The sequence below is a fragment of the Hirundo rustica genome, chromosome 12 (genome assembly GCF_015227805.2).
Source record: "Hirundo rustica isolate bHirRus1 chromosome 12, bHirRus1.pri.v3, whole genome shotgun sequence".
NCBI lineage: Eukaryota > Metazoa > Chordata > Aves > Passeriformes > Hirundinidae > Hirundo > Hirundo rustica.
This window is the reverse complement of record NC_053461.1, coordinates 15,438,998-15,458,956: the sequence shown is the minus strand read 5'-3', so window position 1 is coordinate 15,458,956 and position 19,959 is coordinate 15,438,998. Positions and strand designations below refer to the sequence as shown.

At 44.3% G+C, this 19,959-nt stretch overlaps 1 protein-coding gene across 1 annotated transcript in view; it reads left to right on the top strand.

Moving 5' to 3' along the window:
* Window positions 1-5,654, top strand: part of SUCLG2 (succinate-CoA ligase GDP-forming subunit beta) — a 115,103-nt gene extending 109,449 nt beyond the window's left edge. Inside the window, exon 11 of the mRNA XM_040076414.1 lies at window positions 3,691-5,654. Coding sequence (XP_039932348.1) covers window positions 3,691-3,806 — 116 coding nt within the window. The 3' untranslated portion in view covers window positions 3,807-5,654. The remainder of the gene's footprint in view (window positions 1-3,690) is intronic.
* Window positions 5,655-19,959: the final 14,305 nt, after the last annotated feature.

Below are 19,959 nucleotides of genomic sequence, written 5' to 3'. Positions count from 1 at the left end.
TGAACTTCAAACCTGATTCTGCAGCAGCTCTCTGCCTTTGGGACCTGAGAGGCCACGAGTTCCCAGCTGGTGGGAATTCAGGAGAGCATGGCCTGGATCCATGCCAGGGGAGATTTGGCTCAGTGCACTCAGCAGTGCAGCATGTCAGAGCTGGACCCTTCCTAGGGATTCTGTAACATGGGCACAACCTGCTCATGTCACTAATAATAAATGACATTCTGCATATTGTGACATTCTTTGTCATAGCAGAATGTTTTGGGTAGATCAGAACTTTTTTTTATGTTATTCGTCTATTTGTTAGCACATAACAAATGTATATAACTGGGTCTTAGCCCCCTATAGCTTATTTACCTGAGCAGCCAGAAATGGCATTGCAGAATCCTGCATCCTCTCTAACCACCAGCATTAACCAGTCACCATTTGGCCTGGTCCTGATGGGTTTATGGCAGTCCAAGGGAAAAAGGGAAAGTAATCCAAATCCTTCATATGGAGTGTGACTGGGTGTGTTTTATTTGTTTGATTTTCATTCAACCTCTCACAGCGTGTGCTGGTGTGATATTACCACTGCTAGAGACATGCTTAGAATATTTATTACTGGGATTTTTTTTTTGGTAATGAGTTGAACACATTTGCTTTGCTGCTGGTAGCAGGGATTTCAGGTCCACAGAAGTGTAAATGTGAGATTGCATTTGCACAGACCCAGAGGTTGTTGCAGAACCCAGGTTTTCAGCAGGAGGATGTTTCGATTACAAAGCCTGAAGGCACGTGCCGATAAAATTACGTCTTTCCAGGTTTTCTGTTGGAGTGTTGTTGACAGTAATATGTGTCAGAAGACAAAAACTTCTAATTAGAAAGCCATTCTCTTCATAGAATCCAGTTAAAAAAAAAACAAAAAAACCTAAAACAGACACACACAAAACCCCCAAACAATAAAACTCAGCAAGAACAAAAGACCCACAGCCTCCAGCACTGTGAATTTTCACCTTTTCTCAGTTGGCTGCAGGGTAGGTGAAGGGCAGGTTATTCTGATAGCCCGAGTATGGGATTCTGTTTACAGTTCTCTGACACCATCCAGTGGCAGGAGGTTAATGCTGGAAAAGTGGGAGTCTTTATTTGTTTATTTTCACATCTGTTGCAACAAGATGGTATTCTTTGTAGGTTCCTAAATGTTTCCAGTGTTTTCAGAGTGTTTAATTTTAAATCTTTTACCTCTGCTTTTAGCAGGCTCATTATAATTTCCATATTCTCCACATAGCTAAAATACTTAATCACAATGAGATAAAAGGCTATCACTAAAAAAAAAAAATATATATATTTACAGCAAAGGAAAATGCGTGCTGAAAAGTGTGTTTAGTTGTATGGCCTGCCTATAAAAGTGTTTTATTTAAGAAATACAAAATGTACTCATACACTTTTGACTACTGTGAGGTTTCTTTTTGATTTTTTTCAGCTTTCATCATTTCGTTTCCCTGCATAAACTCCCCCTCTCTTCTCAGGAGCCTGTGTTTTGTATTGATTTTGTAATGCGTGTTAGACAAGTGGTGTGGAGAGCAATCAATGCAGTGCAGAACAGATCCAATGTATTGTTCCCTCTCTGACCTGTTAGTAAATTAATATTGGCCACTTAGTGAGGAGCAAAAGTTAGTTCTAAATACATGGCTATCACAAACAGCACAATATATTTTTCTGAGTGGGAAAATTTCCAGGAAAATTTCCCTCTTTCTATTTTTTTTTCCTCATAACACTTTTTCTCGTAGAATCCTGCTTGAGACATCACTGCATTCTTGACTGTTTTAAATGTTTATCACACTTGTATCTAAATAAAAGACAAAACCTCTAAGGCATGTTGGGAATCATTGTACAAATGGGAGGGACTCCAGAGAGAAGAGAACCTCGGGAATGGCTCCTGCCTCCCCTGTGCAGTGCTGGGCTGACGAGTAGCAGCCTCCACATTATGTTATATAGGATGCTTGAACAAAAATCAAATATTATGCTCTTTTTTTTTGGCCCATAATATTATTTTTTTTCCTGTTGAAAAAGTTCTGTACAGTTCTGGGTGTTACTAAGCAACCAAATCCCCCTTCTGTCAAAGATTTCAGATGTCTTTGACCTTCCTCCACAAACCCTACAGCGTGCCCTCTGCACAGCGGTGGGGAAGCGTGACCTGTTCCGCCAGTGCCTTTGCAGAGGGAGCAGATGGGGTCCCACATTCCTCACCCCGATCCTGCCTCTCCCATCACAAAGTGCTGTGACAGGGGTGGCTTTGGTCCCTTTCAGTGGGAATCCCGACTTGAGCATGCTGATCAAACAGGCTTTTGAAAAGCTCTGCTTCCGCGTTTCAGATGTTTTATGAAGTCTGCCCGAAAAAAAAAAAAAAAAAAAAAAAAAAAAATTAAAAATGGTCCTTTAAAATGAGCATTCTGGAAGTTGCACAGTAAAGAGTATGCTTCTTGCTTGGTTAATGATTACGGGTATAATTAGTGTATAGCTCCAAATATAATTAAAATTCATTTTGCTAGGTCTAGGAATTACAAAGTAATTAAGCATTTTGACATGGCAAATGAACAAGGAACATGACATGGAGGAGGAGGAGAGAAATGATTCTAAAGAGGATCAGCTCAGGGTGCTTGTGACTAGTGTGTGATCCCAAAGTGTGGATTCTTCAGTAGGATGTCTGACTCCAGGTTCTTCTGTGGTGCAGGGCATAGCAGTGATCAAAATTGTCACTTGCCTTTGCTGGAGAAAGCTCTGGAGAACTCAGATTTTCTGTTAGTCTTAGTTTTCCAAAAAGAATGGGATAGACTAAATGGGAATGCTCTTGTCTTTTAGATAAGTGTGAAAAGTGGGGAGAATGTATTTTCCTGAAATATCTTTATCAGCTTTAGATATTTTTCCTTTCCTGTGCTTTAGCCTGTTGACTCAAGTAGAGCTTTTTCCACACAAACTGGAGCCTTGTGCTGTGCAATCACATATTCTCCTTGAGGTGGGGTGGATGTGGCACTCAGGAACATGGTTTTATCGGTGGGCTTGGCACTGCTGGGTTTCCAGTCATACTCGAACATCTTAAGGGTCTTGTCCAACCTGAATGTTTCTGTGATTATAATACTTTATAATAATTTATAATTATAAACGGAGGAGGGATTGGTGTCATGCTGAATACCTCAGAGACCTTTGTAGTCCCCGTTTTTAGTAAAAAATGCAAAAGCGTATTCAGGAGCAGCTTAAACCTGGTTAAATTTTCAGGATTACCCAAATCTTTGCCTTTCAACGGCCCGTTTTGCAGCTTTCAGTTATCACAGGTGAATTTCAGTTATTGTTGACTCCACTGATTAGCTGTAGCTGATTGTGGCTAATAAATGCCTTGAAAAGAGCCTGGTACGTGGTCCATTATGCAGTGCTCTTGCTGGATGTCCCTGCTGACTCTGGGGGATGCTGCACTGACCCTCTGATCTTCCCAAAGCCCCTGTTGTGCACACAAGTGCCACTCTCAGGTTGCCTTGTCTGTCACAGTTGTCACTGGGATGAAGAGCTCCTTCTTCTCAGCTCGGTCTAAGGCACTCGTTCCATCTGCTGCTAAACTGAGGTGATGTGTGGTTTGGGGCATTCCCTGATTTTTCAGAGTAAGGCTAAGAGGTGTTCATTTATTCATTAATATTAATTACTAATTCTGGTCTGTGGTGGTTTATTTAGGAACAAACGTCCACGAAGCCCAGCGTATTCTGAGTGAAAGCGGCCTCCCCATCACGTCTGCCAGTGACCTTGAGGACGCAGCCAAGAAGGCGGTGGCAAGTGTGGCCAAAAAATAACACCTTGAGGATTATTCTCCTGGAAGGTACTTGTGTTTCACAAGGCATCATTCCTGCTGGTGTTCCAGAGGATTATTGGAGTTCTCCTAAGCAGTCATCATTGGTGGGCTTCCTTGGAGACACGTGGCCGACCCAGGCCATGGGCTTGCAAGCTGGGCTTCAGAAATCTCGCAGCTACAATCGTCAGAAGTTTGTATGTCTTTATCTGATTTTGGTAATTTTGTTAGTCACAACTGTAATAAGTAATACTTCACTCCCTAAAGCTCTTTTTTTTTGTCTCTCCTTCCAAAATTGTCACTGATAAACTCATGGTAAGGCAAAATAAGTAATAATTTACCTCTGTCAACAGACTTGTTCTTTAATCAAACACTTTTTAGGTCACCTATTTCACAATATTTTCATTCATGTTTTTATATTGTAAAGAGTCAGCGAACTAACAGTGGGTTTATATTTTCTATGGACTTTTTCAATAATGTAAAAAGCTGTGCTTACAATCCTATTTTCATTCAAATGAATGATGTTTATTTTCTTTTTTTTGGAAATCACTGGTTTTGCCTTAAGATGATTCTCTTTTGTTGATGCCAATGGATACCTCACAATAGGAACAGGGGATTTTGAGTAGCTGGTAGTGAAAGGAACTCCCACTCTTACCGTGCCTACAAACCACTGAAATGTGATTCGTTTCTTTTCTAGTTTTAGAAATGCTCTGCTGTATTTCCAGGTGTAGCAATGCCATACAGGAGGATGTTTCTGCCACTGAGGAAATGGCTGCTAACTTTTTAAAATAACCTCTTTTGTGAGAATGCCACTGCTGTGAGGTATTAAAGTAAGATGAGAAGCTGAAGCAGTTTTCTCTCAGGAGCACGGAGAATTCTTCAGCTGATTTAACTCCCAACAACCATTTCTAATTTATTTGGAATAAAACACAAATGAACTTTTTAATTTTTAAAGTATTTGACTTCTCAGGCATCAGTAAAAGCATGCATAAGGAAAAAACAAAAAAACCCCAAGTTTCATTACTCAGATATTGACCAAGATTCATTTTGATTATATACTCCTTTGTAGCAGTCAAAATTCAAGCTGTTAGTTACACAAATCATTCATTCAGGAAACAGAAGGCAATACTAAAGATCTTGTGTAACGAAATAACTTTGTACAAATCTCACTCTGCCCAGGAATTATGTGCTGAAAATCATCAATAAATTTGAACGGTGAACAAATGAGGGGATATTATGATCCGGTCTTGTAAATGGGCAGAGATAGAAAAGTTTGTGAAATAAATTCCTAATTGTGATTTTCTGAGCAGCTCTAATCAATACTGTGTTCTGCTTAGAAAAATGTAAATAAATTTTTCTTGACATTTCCATTAGAACTGTTACATTCAAAACAAATTATCTGCACTAATCCTTGGCTCCTGACACAAATAGTGCAGATGGGTTGCTACCATCAATTCCTGCAGGTTTTTCCTTCTCCATTCCTTTCTCTACATATTGCTCAAGGAGAAAATGTGTGACCATTAGAACAGCAATAAATATGCCACTAGGTCTGTAGTTATTGACAGAATGAAGGAGAAGGGTATCGTTAGCAGCTTTCTTGAAGGTGCATAAAAGCCACGCTGCTCTGAAGGAAGAAATGTTTACCTCACCACAACAAATGAAAGAGCCACAGCCTATTTTATACATTTTAATACTGGAAAGATAAGATTCTGTGGAAGAACTGTTTGTGCAATGTTGTCACACACTGTGTCCCTAACTCTGGTCTCAAAACCATCCACTGTGCATACACAATTGTTATTTTGCAGAGATTAATACTGTGTACACCTTTTTGTCAAATAAATGTAAAAATGAACATGTTTATTGACTTGGTCCTTTCTGTAAAATGGAAAAACGTGTAATTTGCCTGTGCTCTTCCATTCAGCGTTTTATGACGTGGGTGAAATCAAATGCATTGGAATTTAGTTTCAATTGGGTGATACTGCTATACTCCAACAATTTGCATTTTATCTAAAAATGTAGATAATTTTATCTATATATCTCTTCTTATATCTAGGCCAATGACAGTACACACAAGTTTTATTCCTCTTAAGCCATAGACAGAATGGAACAGTATAATTCTAATTTTTCAGATGTAATATGGAAAATTCCCTACGCTCTGGTTTGGTATCTTTGAAGGTTTGGTATTTCACTGGCACTGTGCACTGGCTGTAACCAGAGGCTCGCTGTGGTGGTGTGCACTGCTTTGTTTGATCTGTGTGGATCATTTCTCTCCACAATGTGCGAAGTTGGGTGTGGTGTCCCCAGGAAAGGCGTTTTTAGTTGCATTTTCCCCGCACAAACCAAACAGCAGCATTAGCAGTGGGTAACTTCCAGCTAATCCCCTCTGTGAAAGCTTCAAGTGGGATTTAATTAGCCTTTAAATCTGGATATTTCAACCTGTATTAATAAAGCTCTGCAGGACGGGTCACTTCGGAGGGCAAAACAGGAGGGAACCGTTAATGCTGACATTGTGTTACATCTTTAACAAGATACCTTTAAATTCTCCCAGCGAAAGTGGAACAGCTGGGAGTTCTGGAGTAATGTCCTTAACGAGCACTTAGCATCCTGTTTGTCAGGGCTGGGCAGAGCAGCTGGAGTGCTGAAGAATTGCTGTGATTGGAACAGCGTGGCAGGGCAAATCAGTCACCAGAGGAGATGCCAGGCAGGGCTGCCCTGCCCTGCCCTGCCCTGCCCTGCCCTGCTGGCCAGTGCGTTTTGGGCACCTGCAATCACATCCTCTGGTTCTTGTGGGTCAGGCTGGCCCTGAGGCTTCCCTCATGCTGGGAGCTGAGCCCAGGACTGGCTGAGGGTGGTCCAAAACACAGGACTGAGCAGCCTGGCTGGGCAAGAGGAGCCAGGAAATCTGTGCACAGAGCCAGGGCAGTGGCCAAACTGTGTCCTAGAGCAAAAACTGTCAACTTAGAGAAATCCCCAAGCCTCCAAGGCTTAGGGCTTTATTACGTGGCATGCAGAATGTTCTCAGGGCTGCACTAAGCCTCAGATGATTGTGAGATTTCATTCCTTGGGGGGTTTTTTTGCTGCCTTTCGGGAAATTGGAGTGTCTTTTGCAGTCAAGGCCAGCTCTAGCACGGCCGAAGTGGGGCAAAGAAGGTCATTGCACCTTTCAATTTATCACCCAGCTTCTTTCCCCTTCCTCTTCTAAACTTCCAGGGGTTTTTCCCCACATCTCCCCACACACAGCTCGCTTCCTGTGCTTTCCCCACAGCTCTGGGGTTTGCTGGGTTTGTGTGGCTGGGCTGGCAAGGCTGGGGCTGCAGGAGTTGTGTGAGAGCCCAGCTGCCCACCTGGGAGCTGGTGGTGAAATCCTCCACCCAGCCATCCTGGAATCCTCTCAGGGCCTGTCCCAGAGCTCCTGTGTTCTCCACTCACTTTTGTGGGATGGGAATTAAAGCAGGAGCAGGAATGGGCTGAGGAGTGTTTGACTTGAGGCTCTGAAACAGGGCTGAGCTTTCCAGGCTGTGGACAGATATATCTGGAGTAAATGAGAGGAGTGGAAAGCCTGGGAAAGCTTGGCACCCATGTTAAGGTCTGCTTCAAAGCGAGAAGTGCTCTTCTGCAAGGAGAAATGGTTTCCCCAAATTCAGTGTGGACAGGACGAGCAGTGAGGAGCTTTGGCTGTGGTAACATTGGGGTCAGGCTGGTAGGCATGAGGTAAGGCAAGGGATGGGCTGTGAAATCAGCTGGGGGTGTTTTTTAGAGTTAGGTGAGCATCTGTCAGGGATGGCTTAAGGAGAGTTTGCCTCAGGGCAGAGGGATGGATGAGGTGACCTTCCAGCCTGATTTGATAGGATTTAATGCTTGTTGGGATGGTTTTGTTTTCTTTTTTTCTCCCTAACTTGTAGGTACAGGGAGGAAAAAAGAGGACAAGATCTGGTGGATTATTGAAAGAAACTGTTTTTAATTTAGCCACCCAGAATGATCTGCAGCTGCCAGGGAAATGAAGAGCAGATTATGCAAACTCAAGACTTTCCCTAACAATGGGAGCAGTGTTATTGCAATGCATAAAAGGCTGAGCAGAGAATTAGGAGTATCTATCAACTTTAATACATTTAATTTAAAAAGGAACAGGTTGCACCAACAATTTTTTTTCCTACTTAATGAGGCCCATTCATAAGCAGAATAACAGGATTTGCCTGTCACCCGGAGGAAATCATGGCATGTGTATTTGTACTTTGGTGCAAAACTTGTGTTGATCACAGTGATTTAAAACTTTTCCCAGCACAGCTGCAGTCAGTTTGAAGTCAGGATCCTTTCATCTGGAGACAGATGCACCCTTGGTAGAATCCTCAACACGCCTGTGTCTTTGTTCAGCCTCCCAAAGTACCAGCTAAAGATTAAAAATAAAACTATACATGGATTATTGCATGTTACTCCTCAGGGATAACTGCTGTGAGGTAAAATTTGACTTATCCAAGACCTGGTAGCAGCCTGCAGAAGATTCTCCAGTGCATGTGTGAATTTGGCCTTTTGCATTTCTGTTCTCCCCGTGCTGCTGGGTGCTGGGTAGTGTAGGGACGGTGCCCATTGCCCAGCACGTGGTGCTCCCTGTCAGAACGCATTTCCACACCCAAGGAAAGGATTCTGTATAAGGAAAAGGGGTTTGGTTTACCTTTGAACGTATAAGGAAGCCAAACTAGAAAGTTCTGTGCCCTGTTCATCGGCGCTGGCCCAGTGCCAGCCCAGAGGCACTGGCTGGGCTTTGGAAATGTGCTTCAAAACCTGTTGCCAGTTTCATTGGGCAAGGTGCCAAAAAAGCCCACCTGCACCATTCAGTACTTAAAAGACTGCACAGAACTGCTCAGTTTAGCAGGGTAAGAGTGTTCTCCACACTGTGTTCGACTCATGTTTCTTTTGTTTGATAATGTTTGTTATTTTAATATTGTTCATTGTCATTTAAAACCTTTTCTTTCACACAGCATGTCCAGAGAAGTTGTCTTGCTATTATTAAGCGGCTCTGGGAGGTTGCAGGCTGCCCTCAGACTTGACACATCCTCAGGATGCTCATTACACTCTGGCCACGAGTAAGACTGCATCAGCTCCCCATGTCCTGAGGCCATTCCTCTTCTGTAGGACTGAGAGCACTGAGCAGGGAGAATGGTTCCTGTGCACCTTGGATGATGTCGGGCTGCAGACAGGACCTCTGTCCACTCTGGTGTGAGGATAGACACAGGCTGCTTCCAGTGAGTTCCCCCTGCCAGACTCTCTTTTGTAAGCACAGAGTGGCCTTGCTGGGCAGGCAGAGGGCAGGGAGCTCCCAGGGCTGGGTGGGGATGGCAGGAGGATCCTCACTGGCCCTGGGGCAGGGCTCTGCTTCTCAGGTCTGCTCTGCCTCACTCTGCCTGCAAGGAAAATCCTCCACACTGGAACTGGGATGGTTTCCCACCTCTGCCCTCCTTGTGTCCTTGTGATGCCGTCAGCTTTAGTTTTCATGTGTTTCAGGTTCTGTGCTGCCCAGGTGCAGCTCTGAGCTCACACTCAGTGTCACTCAGCTCTCTGCACACAGCAGGGACACAAAACAAATCCTTTTCCTGCTGAAGACCAAGGACAACTTTCAGCCCCAAAGCACAAACAAAGGTGGCTGAAGGGAGAACAAGAAGGACGGGACCTCACAACCTGGGGCTGGAATTGGACAATTAAACCCCAATGTGCAAATGGACTAAAACTTATCAAACTGTGAGACTTCGTGACCATTTGTCCATTTTGTGACCATTTTGGGTGCGTCCCTGGTCAGGCCCTGTCCTGCCCAAGGTGTGTCCTAGAGGCCTTTCAATAAATATCTGCTTTATTCTCCAGCTCTGTCCAGTCTCTGTTTCAGCTCAGCCTTCCCAAGGCATCACTTGGAGTCCTCACACATCATCAAGCAGAAAGTAAGAGCAATGCCATGAGGATAATACTCCCTGGAACAGAAGATGCCTCATTCTGGACCTCTTTGTGTTTTCAAAGATGGGAGAACATCCTGGCCCTCAATTCACAATTAGTTCCATGCTCATTTTTAATGAAATCCAACAGAGATAGCCAAGCCTGGAGAGAAGGAAGCAACTGACAGAAATAGGTTGCTCCATGAATTAAATGCTGTTGGGATGTGCAGCATGATGGGATTTGGGAACTGGGACCTTTGTGTTTACCAGAGCAACTCTTCTGACTGCACAGATTAATACAAGCAGGTCATCATCAAGGAGGTGACAGTGACAAAGTATTGGTAAGCAAGTCTGGGAAAGGGGGGCTCAGAGAGATCAAGTATAAGAAATTTTTGCATTTCTCTCGATACAGAGGTGAGAAAATGAGAAATTCGATCTTTCTATTATAATCGACATAAAGAATTACAGGGCAGCCAAAGGCCACACAGCTGAACAAAGCTGCTCCCTTTAAGTTTATTTCAAATGTCTCTCTGCTGCAGCACTGTGTCCTTCAAGACCTTCCCCCTGTAATTGCATGTGGCAGCCTCTTTCGAGCTGGGTGCCAACCGCTGCTCCAAAACAGAAACAGAAAATAACAGCGAGAAAGGGCATTGCAGCAAGTCCTCAGGAGGGATGCTGCTGCTTTGTTTCATAGATGGGTCAGTAAAGGGGGTTAGGAAATGCCATTTATTTCAGGGGCACTGCTCTGCTTGGCTTCGAAACATGGGCCAGCACTCAGCAGCTCAATCCCTGTGACCACTCTCTTTCCCTGAGCTTCCACCCAAAGTCCTTACCCCGGAGGGCAGCACAGTTCAGGCAGCACATGGCATTTTCTGCCCTGCCTTACCCGGCTGCCTGCTGAGCAAAACCGACCTCGTGGCCGAGCAGCGTGGGACCAGGGGCTTCCTTCAAAGGGGATCGGCAGCAGTGTGGAGCCGATCCCCCACTGCTGCAATATCCTGGCTGAGGGGAGCCAGTCCTGAGCAAAGAACCCCCTGCAGCTGTGGAGGGACTGCTGCCCTTCAATAGGAGCCCAGCAAAGCTGCCACTGAGCCTCAAGGGGCTCATCCTCCCTCCTCATCCTCTCCCCAGCCCTGGGCAGATGGGCTTTGCATGGTGAGTGCAGACCAGTGCTGCCCTGCCCTTATGGCCTCTCAAGCTCAGACTTTACTAGGAAGGTGTGAAGCTTTTCTTTGTCATCAACAGATGCCAGGTCTAAAATCCTCTCTGACCCTACCCAGGTCATTAGGATGCCCTGACTTACCCCTGAAATGGGTGCCAAGGAAGTGGCTTGGTGCTGGCAGCTCTGTGCAGGGAGCTCCTGGAGATGTTTGGGCAAGAGGAGCTGTGGACTTGCCCCTCCCTTTTCTCCTCGCAGAAAAGTTGGTCAGGTGATTTTCTCTCTGCTCCCTCTGTTTTTTTCCATTTTTGAGGCGGACATGGGAAAAAGGGGCCTTCTAGAAATTCTGGTTGCAGCATTCCTTTCTGATGTCAAGACAAGTTATTAGGGCTTTCCCAAAGAATCCAGTATCAATACTAAGTCAGACAAACTCCCAATATTTCTCTTGGACTTTCTTAATCCCGTCCATTCACTGAAGTTTAGCTTCAGTGGTTAGCACTGCTCAGCCTAAATCTTGTATTCCTGAAGTGCTGGAAAACCCTCAGTGCCAGAGGCTTTTTCTGCTGTTTTCCCAAGTGTTTTTTCCCATATTGTGCAGCAGGAGGAATGTCACACGAAGATGTTAATCCCTTTTGAGCTGTGCTCTAAACAAGCATGTGCAAAACCCAGGGAAAATGAAGCAATACATTATTTTGCATTTAATTTTCCATACCTATTGTTTTGCAGCCCTGGTGGAATGCTTGACATAACACACCTCCACAGCTTGTCCACTGAACATCTGTCAGTCAGTCCTTGCATTCGCTTCAGAGAATACTCAGAGCAGAAAGTAAATTTTCTCAGACATGCAGAATGTCGCTTGCAAAAGAATGAATCTTTTTTCTGTGTTTACCATGGTGGGAGCAGGACGCTGCTGTTCTCATCCCACTGTTCAGAATGCTGGGTGCTTCCTCATCAAGGCAAAACTATTGAGGGCAACAGCAGAGCAGTGTCACTGTCAGCTCTCCATGTGCCCAACTCAGCCCTGGAGCTTCAATCCTATTGATTTCCTTAACAGAAGCCATCTCGATTTTTTGGTTTTTTGTTTTTTTTTCCCCGCTATCACCTGGATTATAGTCACTGCAGAAATTTCTGCTCTCAAACCTGAAGGATTCTCACTGTCATGCTCCATCTGCTGAACGTGGCTTGTTCTGCATGACAGCTGCATTGGATTTCCATGTTGGGAAATTCCCATCTCCGTGTCATGAGGCTGTGTACTTCCCTTTGGAAGGACAGGTTTCATGATTGAGCTTGAGCTTTTTCACATCACAGCTTCAGTTCTTCCCCAGTTGTTTCCAGATCTGGAAATGCAGCAACAGCAGGAAAGCCCACGTTTTCAGGGCTTGTATGGAGCGTGCCTTTCGTTCCGCTGCCTGTTGCTGGCGTAACAGAACCACACACGCTCTGTGTTCAGTCTCTTCTAAGATGGGTGTTAAAAGCAGGTGGTTCAGAAGGTGCCTGTATCACTCCCAGCGCTCAGGACAGAGCTGTGCAGTGTCTCTATGATGTCCCAGGATCCCCAACTCAGGATATGTGAATCACAATGAAACATTCATCTGGCAATTCAAAGCAGGTGCTGCTTTAATGGTTTGCCGTAATTCCCATTCACAGAACCACAAAATGATTTGGCTTGGAAAGGACCTCCAAACATCATCCAGTCAAACCTTCCCTGCCAACCACCTTCCACTAAACCAGGTTGCTCAAAGCATCATCCAGCTTGGCCTTGGAGACTTCCAGGGATAGGACAGCCACAGCTTCTCTGGGCAACCTGTGCCAGGGCCCCCCTACCTTCACAGAGAAGAATTTCTTCCCAATATCTGATCTAAATTTACCATCTTTCTGTTCAAAACCCACACTTCCCAAGGAATAGTCCCATTTATCTTTCCTGTAGCCTCCCTTAGGCCCTGGAAGTGACTTTTTCTTGTAGTATACATAAATGCCATAGCATGATGAAAACTTCAGTGGGTAGGATTTTTCCACAGGCTTCACCCCTTCAATCTTCATTCAATTCTGTCTTTACCCAGGAAGAGTGAATAAAGCCCAGACTGGTAAAAACAAAACTGTGAATACATCCATAACACTGTCATGTTTCATTTCTCAGGCCTAAAGCACAATAGGAGCGCAGGGCGAAGGCTGCTCTTGCAGCCCTGCTGGTTCTGATCTGCTGGCACTGGGGAAACTCCGGGCTGGGAGCTGCTGCTGTGGCCCCTTGATTCCCCTCCCTTCCCTGCATCTCCAGACTGGCTGGATGACAGCAATTAGAAACCAATCGAGAAGCTTTAAAAATGCACCTCTTCCCTATTCCTTCTGCTCTGTTTAATCCTCTCAGAAGCCCAGCAGTATTCTTCACAAAGGATTTTGCACCGTGTTTGTGTTTTCTCAGTGTCTGCAGCTAAAGCAGGTGTCTCAGCAGAGTGGGGCTCTTTGGGGACCTGGGAGGAACTCACTTTTCTTGCTGTTTTCTCTGCTGCTCTGTCCTCCTGGACTCTCTCTGTTTTGGCACAAGCTGGGATGGCAGCTGCCTGCACAAGTGTGTCCATGTCCAGTGCCCGCAGTGATCTTGGAGGTGTGGAGATCAGGACATGGATCTGTAACACAGGCAGGCATTTCTGTGCTTTTCCCTTGCCTCAGTTTAATATTGAAATCTGTTGCTATTGATAGCCTCGGAATTTCCCAGAAGCAGGGAGAAGGTGGCTTCATCTCCTCACAGTCTTCTGGTCCTTTCTGGATGCACAACACCTGGATTGTCGCATCCTTTTCCTGGCAGTGAGGAGCCCTGATCAGTGACCACCACTGTGCCCAGCAGTAGCCAAACATGCAGCGCTAGAGAGAGAGAGAGATCCCCTTCTGCTTCATAAGTCTTCTCCCTGACCTGCAAACCCTTCCATCCTATCATGATTATTCCTTAGTGACAGATGTTTATTCCCTGCATCCAGCAGGGAATGCAAACAGTCATCCAACCCCTCTCGGCAACTTCTCCCTTGGCTCTGCCTCTCCTTCCTGCTCACCTCACCTCCTGGCTGCTTTTGTCTAGGCATTCCAGATTGCCAAGGGGTGTGTTGAGCCATGGGTTTCATCCCCAGCCTCTGCCAAGTCCATGGAGTGTGGGTCAGACCCCACATTATTGCTGTCACAACTCTTGTGGGTTTGGGGAGATTTAGCCCAAGGAAGGACTTGTTGAGCACAAGCACTTAAATAAGTTTACTTACCAAGCGTGGTAAGTAGAAAACAAGGAATTGCTTTGGCATTTAGACCAAGATGCTCCCTAGCAAGGGGGAAGATGTCTGGTACAGGTTTGGAACAGGCGTGGCCACCCTCATCCTTCCTCCTCCTGCGGGGTGGCTGCTCGGGGGTGCCTGGCACTGTGAGGAAGCAGCTTTGTGTCACTTTGCTTTTCCCCCTGTTTGTTCCAGTTCCTCAGCCCATTCACCAGTGGAGAACCTGTTTGCATGGGTCTAGTGCTCACCTCTCATAAAGCTCATCAAGAGATTTATGAAAGTAATGTATTAACATCATGGTGTGTCAAGTGTCAGTAAGCAGAATAAAGCGCTCAGACTCCGCAGTTATAGAGATCCAGCAATTAAAGCATTTGATGAAAGTATTTTATGGGGGTATATATTGCCATTTGGTTCAATTATTCTGCCATTAAACATTAAGAATAATTGAACCAAATGGTGCCTGATAGAAGGAATACATCTGCTCTGATGAATTCCTGCCAAGAGGCACTTGGAATCTTAGTACAAGCATTTTGTCAACCAAGATAACAGTATTTTTTCTCTCCAGCTGAGGGGCTTTTGAAAGCAGGGCTTTTGAATCTTATTTATGACGTATAAATTGGCTAATTTGTTACCAATATCAAACAGCCCATAAGAATCAGGCGGTGTAATAGCTAACAAAATACTGACAGCTTCATCACTTGCTGACTGCATGGAGCACGATGTATGCTCAATTAATAGAGAGTGCAATTATCACAGAAACGGTGAGCAAGAGCTAATTATACAGAAGCCAATCAAAACCAGCCCAAAGGAAGGCAGAATCTATTTCAAGAAATCTGAGGTGTTTTGTGGGGTTTTTTTTTGTTGTTGTTGTTGTTTTGTTTTGTTTTGGTTTTTTTGTTCCAGTTTCCAATAGCACAGGTTCCAATTTCCACGTGAAACAGGAGATCACAGCGTTTCGCTGTTTAAACACATTGCAATTTTGGTGTCACAAGGGATGACCAAAACATAGCTGCATCCTTTCCCTGGGCTGTGAGAGACTTGCACCCAGCGACTGATGGGGACAGTGTAAAGGAGGTTTAAGAGAAAATAACATCTCGATATGTGTTTTGAAAAAAATTATATGTTCAAGGGAGCGGGAGGGGATTGCCCTCTGGGAAAGGCAGCTTTTAATTATGGGATAAATACAGCACTTGGCTTGTTAAATTCCTGATGGTCTCTTAAATACTCAGTGGCTGCTGAAGTGAGAGGTCAATCTGCTGCTTTCACTGAAGCTGAAGGAAAAAACAATCTATATGAAAAGATGGATTTAATCGATTTTCCTTGGCCTTGATTTCCTTGATTAACGCTCATACTTTGGGTAGTGTTGGTCAGTCTTGGAAATATCAAAAAAATATGGAGAAAATCTGGAGAGAATTAAAAAAAAAAAAAAAATCCCATTAGAAGCAAATCATGTAAAGGGTCAAGAATTCCCCATTGCTTCAGAAACTGAGAATATTTTGAATGATCCTGGTTATATTCAGCAACTTAATAGTAATTCCTGACCCTGGAATTATTTAATTTTCCATTAATGGGGGTTTTACATAAAAATATTGATCTTTTATATACCATCACTAGAGACCACAAAATTAAATACTATAACACTAAAAAAAAAAAAAAAAACCAAACCCAAACCACAAAAAACAAACAAACAAAAAAAACCCTAAAACAAAACAAAAATAAAAAACAAACAAACAAACAAACAAAAAAACACTAAAACCCAACAACTTAAACCACCTGAAATCCATGATCTGGCAGCCACAGGTAGCCTTCTGCTCAGTGGAATCCTTTCTAGAATTAGGAAGCAAATTGTTTTACTCACAGGTGACTGGAAAAGGGACTTGTTTTTTTCCCTCTGAGGGCAATAATCTGCACTTGAAGTACTGTGGTTGAAGATTTATTTTCGCTCTGGAAGATAAATGACCATTTGGAATGGATGTTATTCACTGAAAGTTAGAAAATAACAGTTTATACTGAAACCAAAGGAATATTGTCCTGGTTTTGATTGATTCATGTGACAAAATCTGAGTTTTCCTGTGGTAGAGCCAGTGCCTAGTTTTCTTCCTGGAATTTTTTGCTGTTGTTGTTTTGTTTTGATAAAAAGAACTTTGGATGCAGGAATTGTACTCAACATGTGCTGTTACATTTTGGAAGCTGCTGTGTGTCCTTTATGGGAAAAGAACATGTTGGGTTCCAAGGGATTTCAGAGAGAGGTGGAATCAACATTTATTCCTTTTTTTTTTTTTTTTTTTCTATTTTTAATTTTACACTAAAATGATTCCCTGAATTTTCTGACTCTCCAGGCTGCATGTTGAATCCCTGTATTCCCTGCTTGGTGAAAAACAAGGTTGTTTACCCGTGGAAGTGATCAATGGCTCCTGTGGACCTGGCTCAGCAAAGACATCCCGCAGCAGGAAACCACTTCTGCACGTGCTTTGCTAAGCAGGGATGGAAGGGAGAAGTTGAGTTCCCTGAACAGCGATGGAGAGGTGCTGAAGGGTGTTTTTTTAGTTCATTTTTATCTCTGAGGGGTTTATTAGGCTCTCACCTACTTGCAGCTGTATCGTAACTGGGTCCTGCAGGGGAGTTTATTGCTCACACCAGCCTGGAAGAGCACCTTGTCCCTCTGGGCCTGGCTCTCAGAGCTGTCACCCAGCACTGCTGCTTTGGCATTAGAGCTGTCACCCAGCACTGCTGCTTTGGCATTAGACCTTGGTGCTATTTTTTCTGGAGAACTGATTGTGGCAAGCTGCACCCCTGGCTTAGTGCTGGGTGGTCTGACCTGGTGGGAGTCCCCTTCGAAGTTTAAGCTGTGCACGCTCCATGATGTGTGCAAAGCACATCCACAGGGATCAGCGACTCCCCCCAAATCTGCTCCAGGTCCTGAGATGGGTGGGATTTGGAAGATCAGATTGGTGCTGCCCTGTGGCTGAGTTAGCCTCTGTCAGCCCTGGAGTGCTGATGCTGCTGGCTCTGGGCAGGGAGGGGTTCCAGCTGCAGCGGCACCACAGCTCAGGGGCTCACCCCGCTGCCATGGCAGGGAAGGAGCTCAGCCCCTTCAGACCTGAGCTCTGCTGTGCTCCTGAGCATCAGCAGCAGATGCAAGGCTGCGTGGATGGGCAGTGCTGCTCCTAAGAACGCCCTGGGGTGCTGTGCAGGAGACCTGCCTTTTGTTCACAGCTCCCAGCTGGTCCCCTGGGGTACCAGGACAAAACCCTTTCTTACTGCTTTGTACCTCAGTTTGCTGTCTGACAAATGACACTGGTTTCTTTTGTAAAACCCAAGGCTGAAGAGTGATATTCCTATTTACTGCTGTATGAAATTCACCATTGTTAGCTTATTCAATGTCATTTTTCCATGATTTAAAAAATACCCTTAGTGGTTGCATTTATTTCCTTCAAACCTTTAGAGCTCTGAAGCCTTTTCAGTTTCTCTGACAGCTATTTAAATCCTGCTTGCCTTTTTTTTTTTTTTTTTTTTTTTTTTTTTTTTTTTTTTTTTCTTTCCAGTTGCTGGTATAAGCTTCCAAAGCAGAATAATGTTGGCACACTAAGTTAGAATAGTTACTGGATGCCCGAAATCTTTGCACTTGCAAGTTCTCCAGCAGAACAACTCTAAACTCCAAAATGAGTTTTTCTCTGTCCATGTATGACTAATCACATTAATCCTCTTCTCGGGGTCTGATGCTGATAATGGAGCATTGCTGTGCTCTTCCTGAGATTGTCCGAGCAGCAGAAAGTGGGATGGAAGATAATGCTCCCAACACTCAGCCCCCCGGTGTACCCCTGCCAGCAGAAATCCCAGCGTTGTTACAACTCCCGTGGGCTGTGAGGTTTGCAGTGTGGGAAGGGTTGGGAAATCTTTCAGCAAAAGCTAAAACAGCTTTCCCCAAACGTTTCTTCCCTTGCCTGGTGCCTGCACGCAGCTGTCCAGCAGCCTTCAGCAGACAGAAGTGGCCAGGGCTGCCTCCAGACTCCTCTGCAGGCAAAACCAAAGAGAGCTGAGACCATGGCCAGGTTTCCCGGGCACAGAAAGGGAAGAAGTGCTGTAAGCAGGGAGGAGAAGACTGGAAATATCGTGGGGGGCTGCTAGGACAGCTGTTTTATTCCTGGAGCAGCTCAGAGCTGGTCTCTGCAGTGTTCCATAGCTGAGAATTTTGCAAAGCGGGGACTGAATTTCATTTCCTGATTGAAAATAATATTCCACTGGCACTGGGAGCTTCCCCAGATGGGAAGAGCCAGACAGGGCATTTTCCTGCCCAAATCCCAGTTCCTTTATCTTACCTGCACGTGAGTCAGTGAGCCTCACTCTGAGCAGGTGTTAAAGCTTTGCTGGGTCAGAGCTAATGTCAAGCTCTAAGTGCTTTCCAACAAAAACGGAAGAGAATCGTTTAGTCCAGACACTCATTAGCAATTCCACCACTTGTCAAGAACATCTTGCAGCTCTCTCTGCTCCATGGTTTGCTCCGTGCATGTTTGATATTCATGTTTCCACAAACTTCCTTTGTCCTGTGGTCAAACCTCTCCCAAGGTTCCCTTGGCTGTGGGCAGCTGATTTTTTAGGTTGTCCTCTCCTGTCAGGACATGAAGATGTAGTTGTGATCCAGCCAAGTACTAATCAGGGCTTGAATGACTCCCAGTATCCCTCCTGTTGGTTTTGAGTTGGGAATATATCAACCACAGAGCAAAACAGCGTTCCTCAGCAGTGTGTCACAATGATTGGTTGTATGGGTGTCACAATTCTGCAAGAAATACAGCGAGTTCCCTTCTATTGTCAGGAGTGCAGCCTCGTGGGGAGGCATTTGTAACTAAAACTGTTGCTCATTTGCAGAATCTGTAAGAAGAATGAAACCTTGGCTGGAAATAGGCTGGAAAGCTGTCGTAATAAATTTGACATAATATGCATGACGTGGATGGATAGATCATTGTTTGCCAGGCCTGGCAAATAAAAGTGGTGTTGTGGAGTCAGAATTACAAGGGGAGAGAAACATTGTTCTGCAAGGCGTGTTTCAGAGAGGAACCAAATCTGAAACAGCTATATATTTTACTTGTGCTTAAATTGAATAATAAAAAAGGCTTGCTCAGAAATCTTACTGTGCCTGGGAACACACATTGCTTTTTTTTTGTTCTTTTGAACTTCTAAAGAAGTTTCTTACTCATAAATAGAAGCACCTGTGTATCTGTTATTTCTTTTTAATGTTATTAAAAGATATTTAAGCAGATGGAGTGAGAAACCTAAGCAAGGAAGCAGAGAATCAGCTGTGCATTGTCGTACCAGGGAGAGTTTTAGGATAAGCATTTTAAATTTCACTTGAGATGGCTCGCTCCCATTCTTGGTGCTCTTGCAAATGTCTCTGGCAAATTCTTCATTCTCTTTGGCCTGTGTTTTCCAAAGTCATCTCCAGGTTAAGTGTTTGCATTTCCAGTTCCTGGAGGACCTGTGTGAAATATATAAACTCTATGCAGCGGTTCCACTTTGGAGTTTTATACCCTACAATTTATCTGTCTGCATCTTTCAAACCAGGATTATATCTTATTATGTGCACGTGTAATTTCCAGCCCAAACCAAATCTGAGCGACTGGATGAGACACAGCATTTACAAGCATACACATTCTCAGTAAAATACTGCAGTGGTGGGTGAAAGGCGTGAATTTGAATAGCTGGGAATTGCAGCTTGCAAAAACAGGCTAGAATTTTGAATTTTATAGCAGAAAATAATGATTTCCTGCTCTGGAGATTTTAGCAAAATATCCCCGGAATGCAGTACCGCTTCTGGCAAGCACAGGGCTC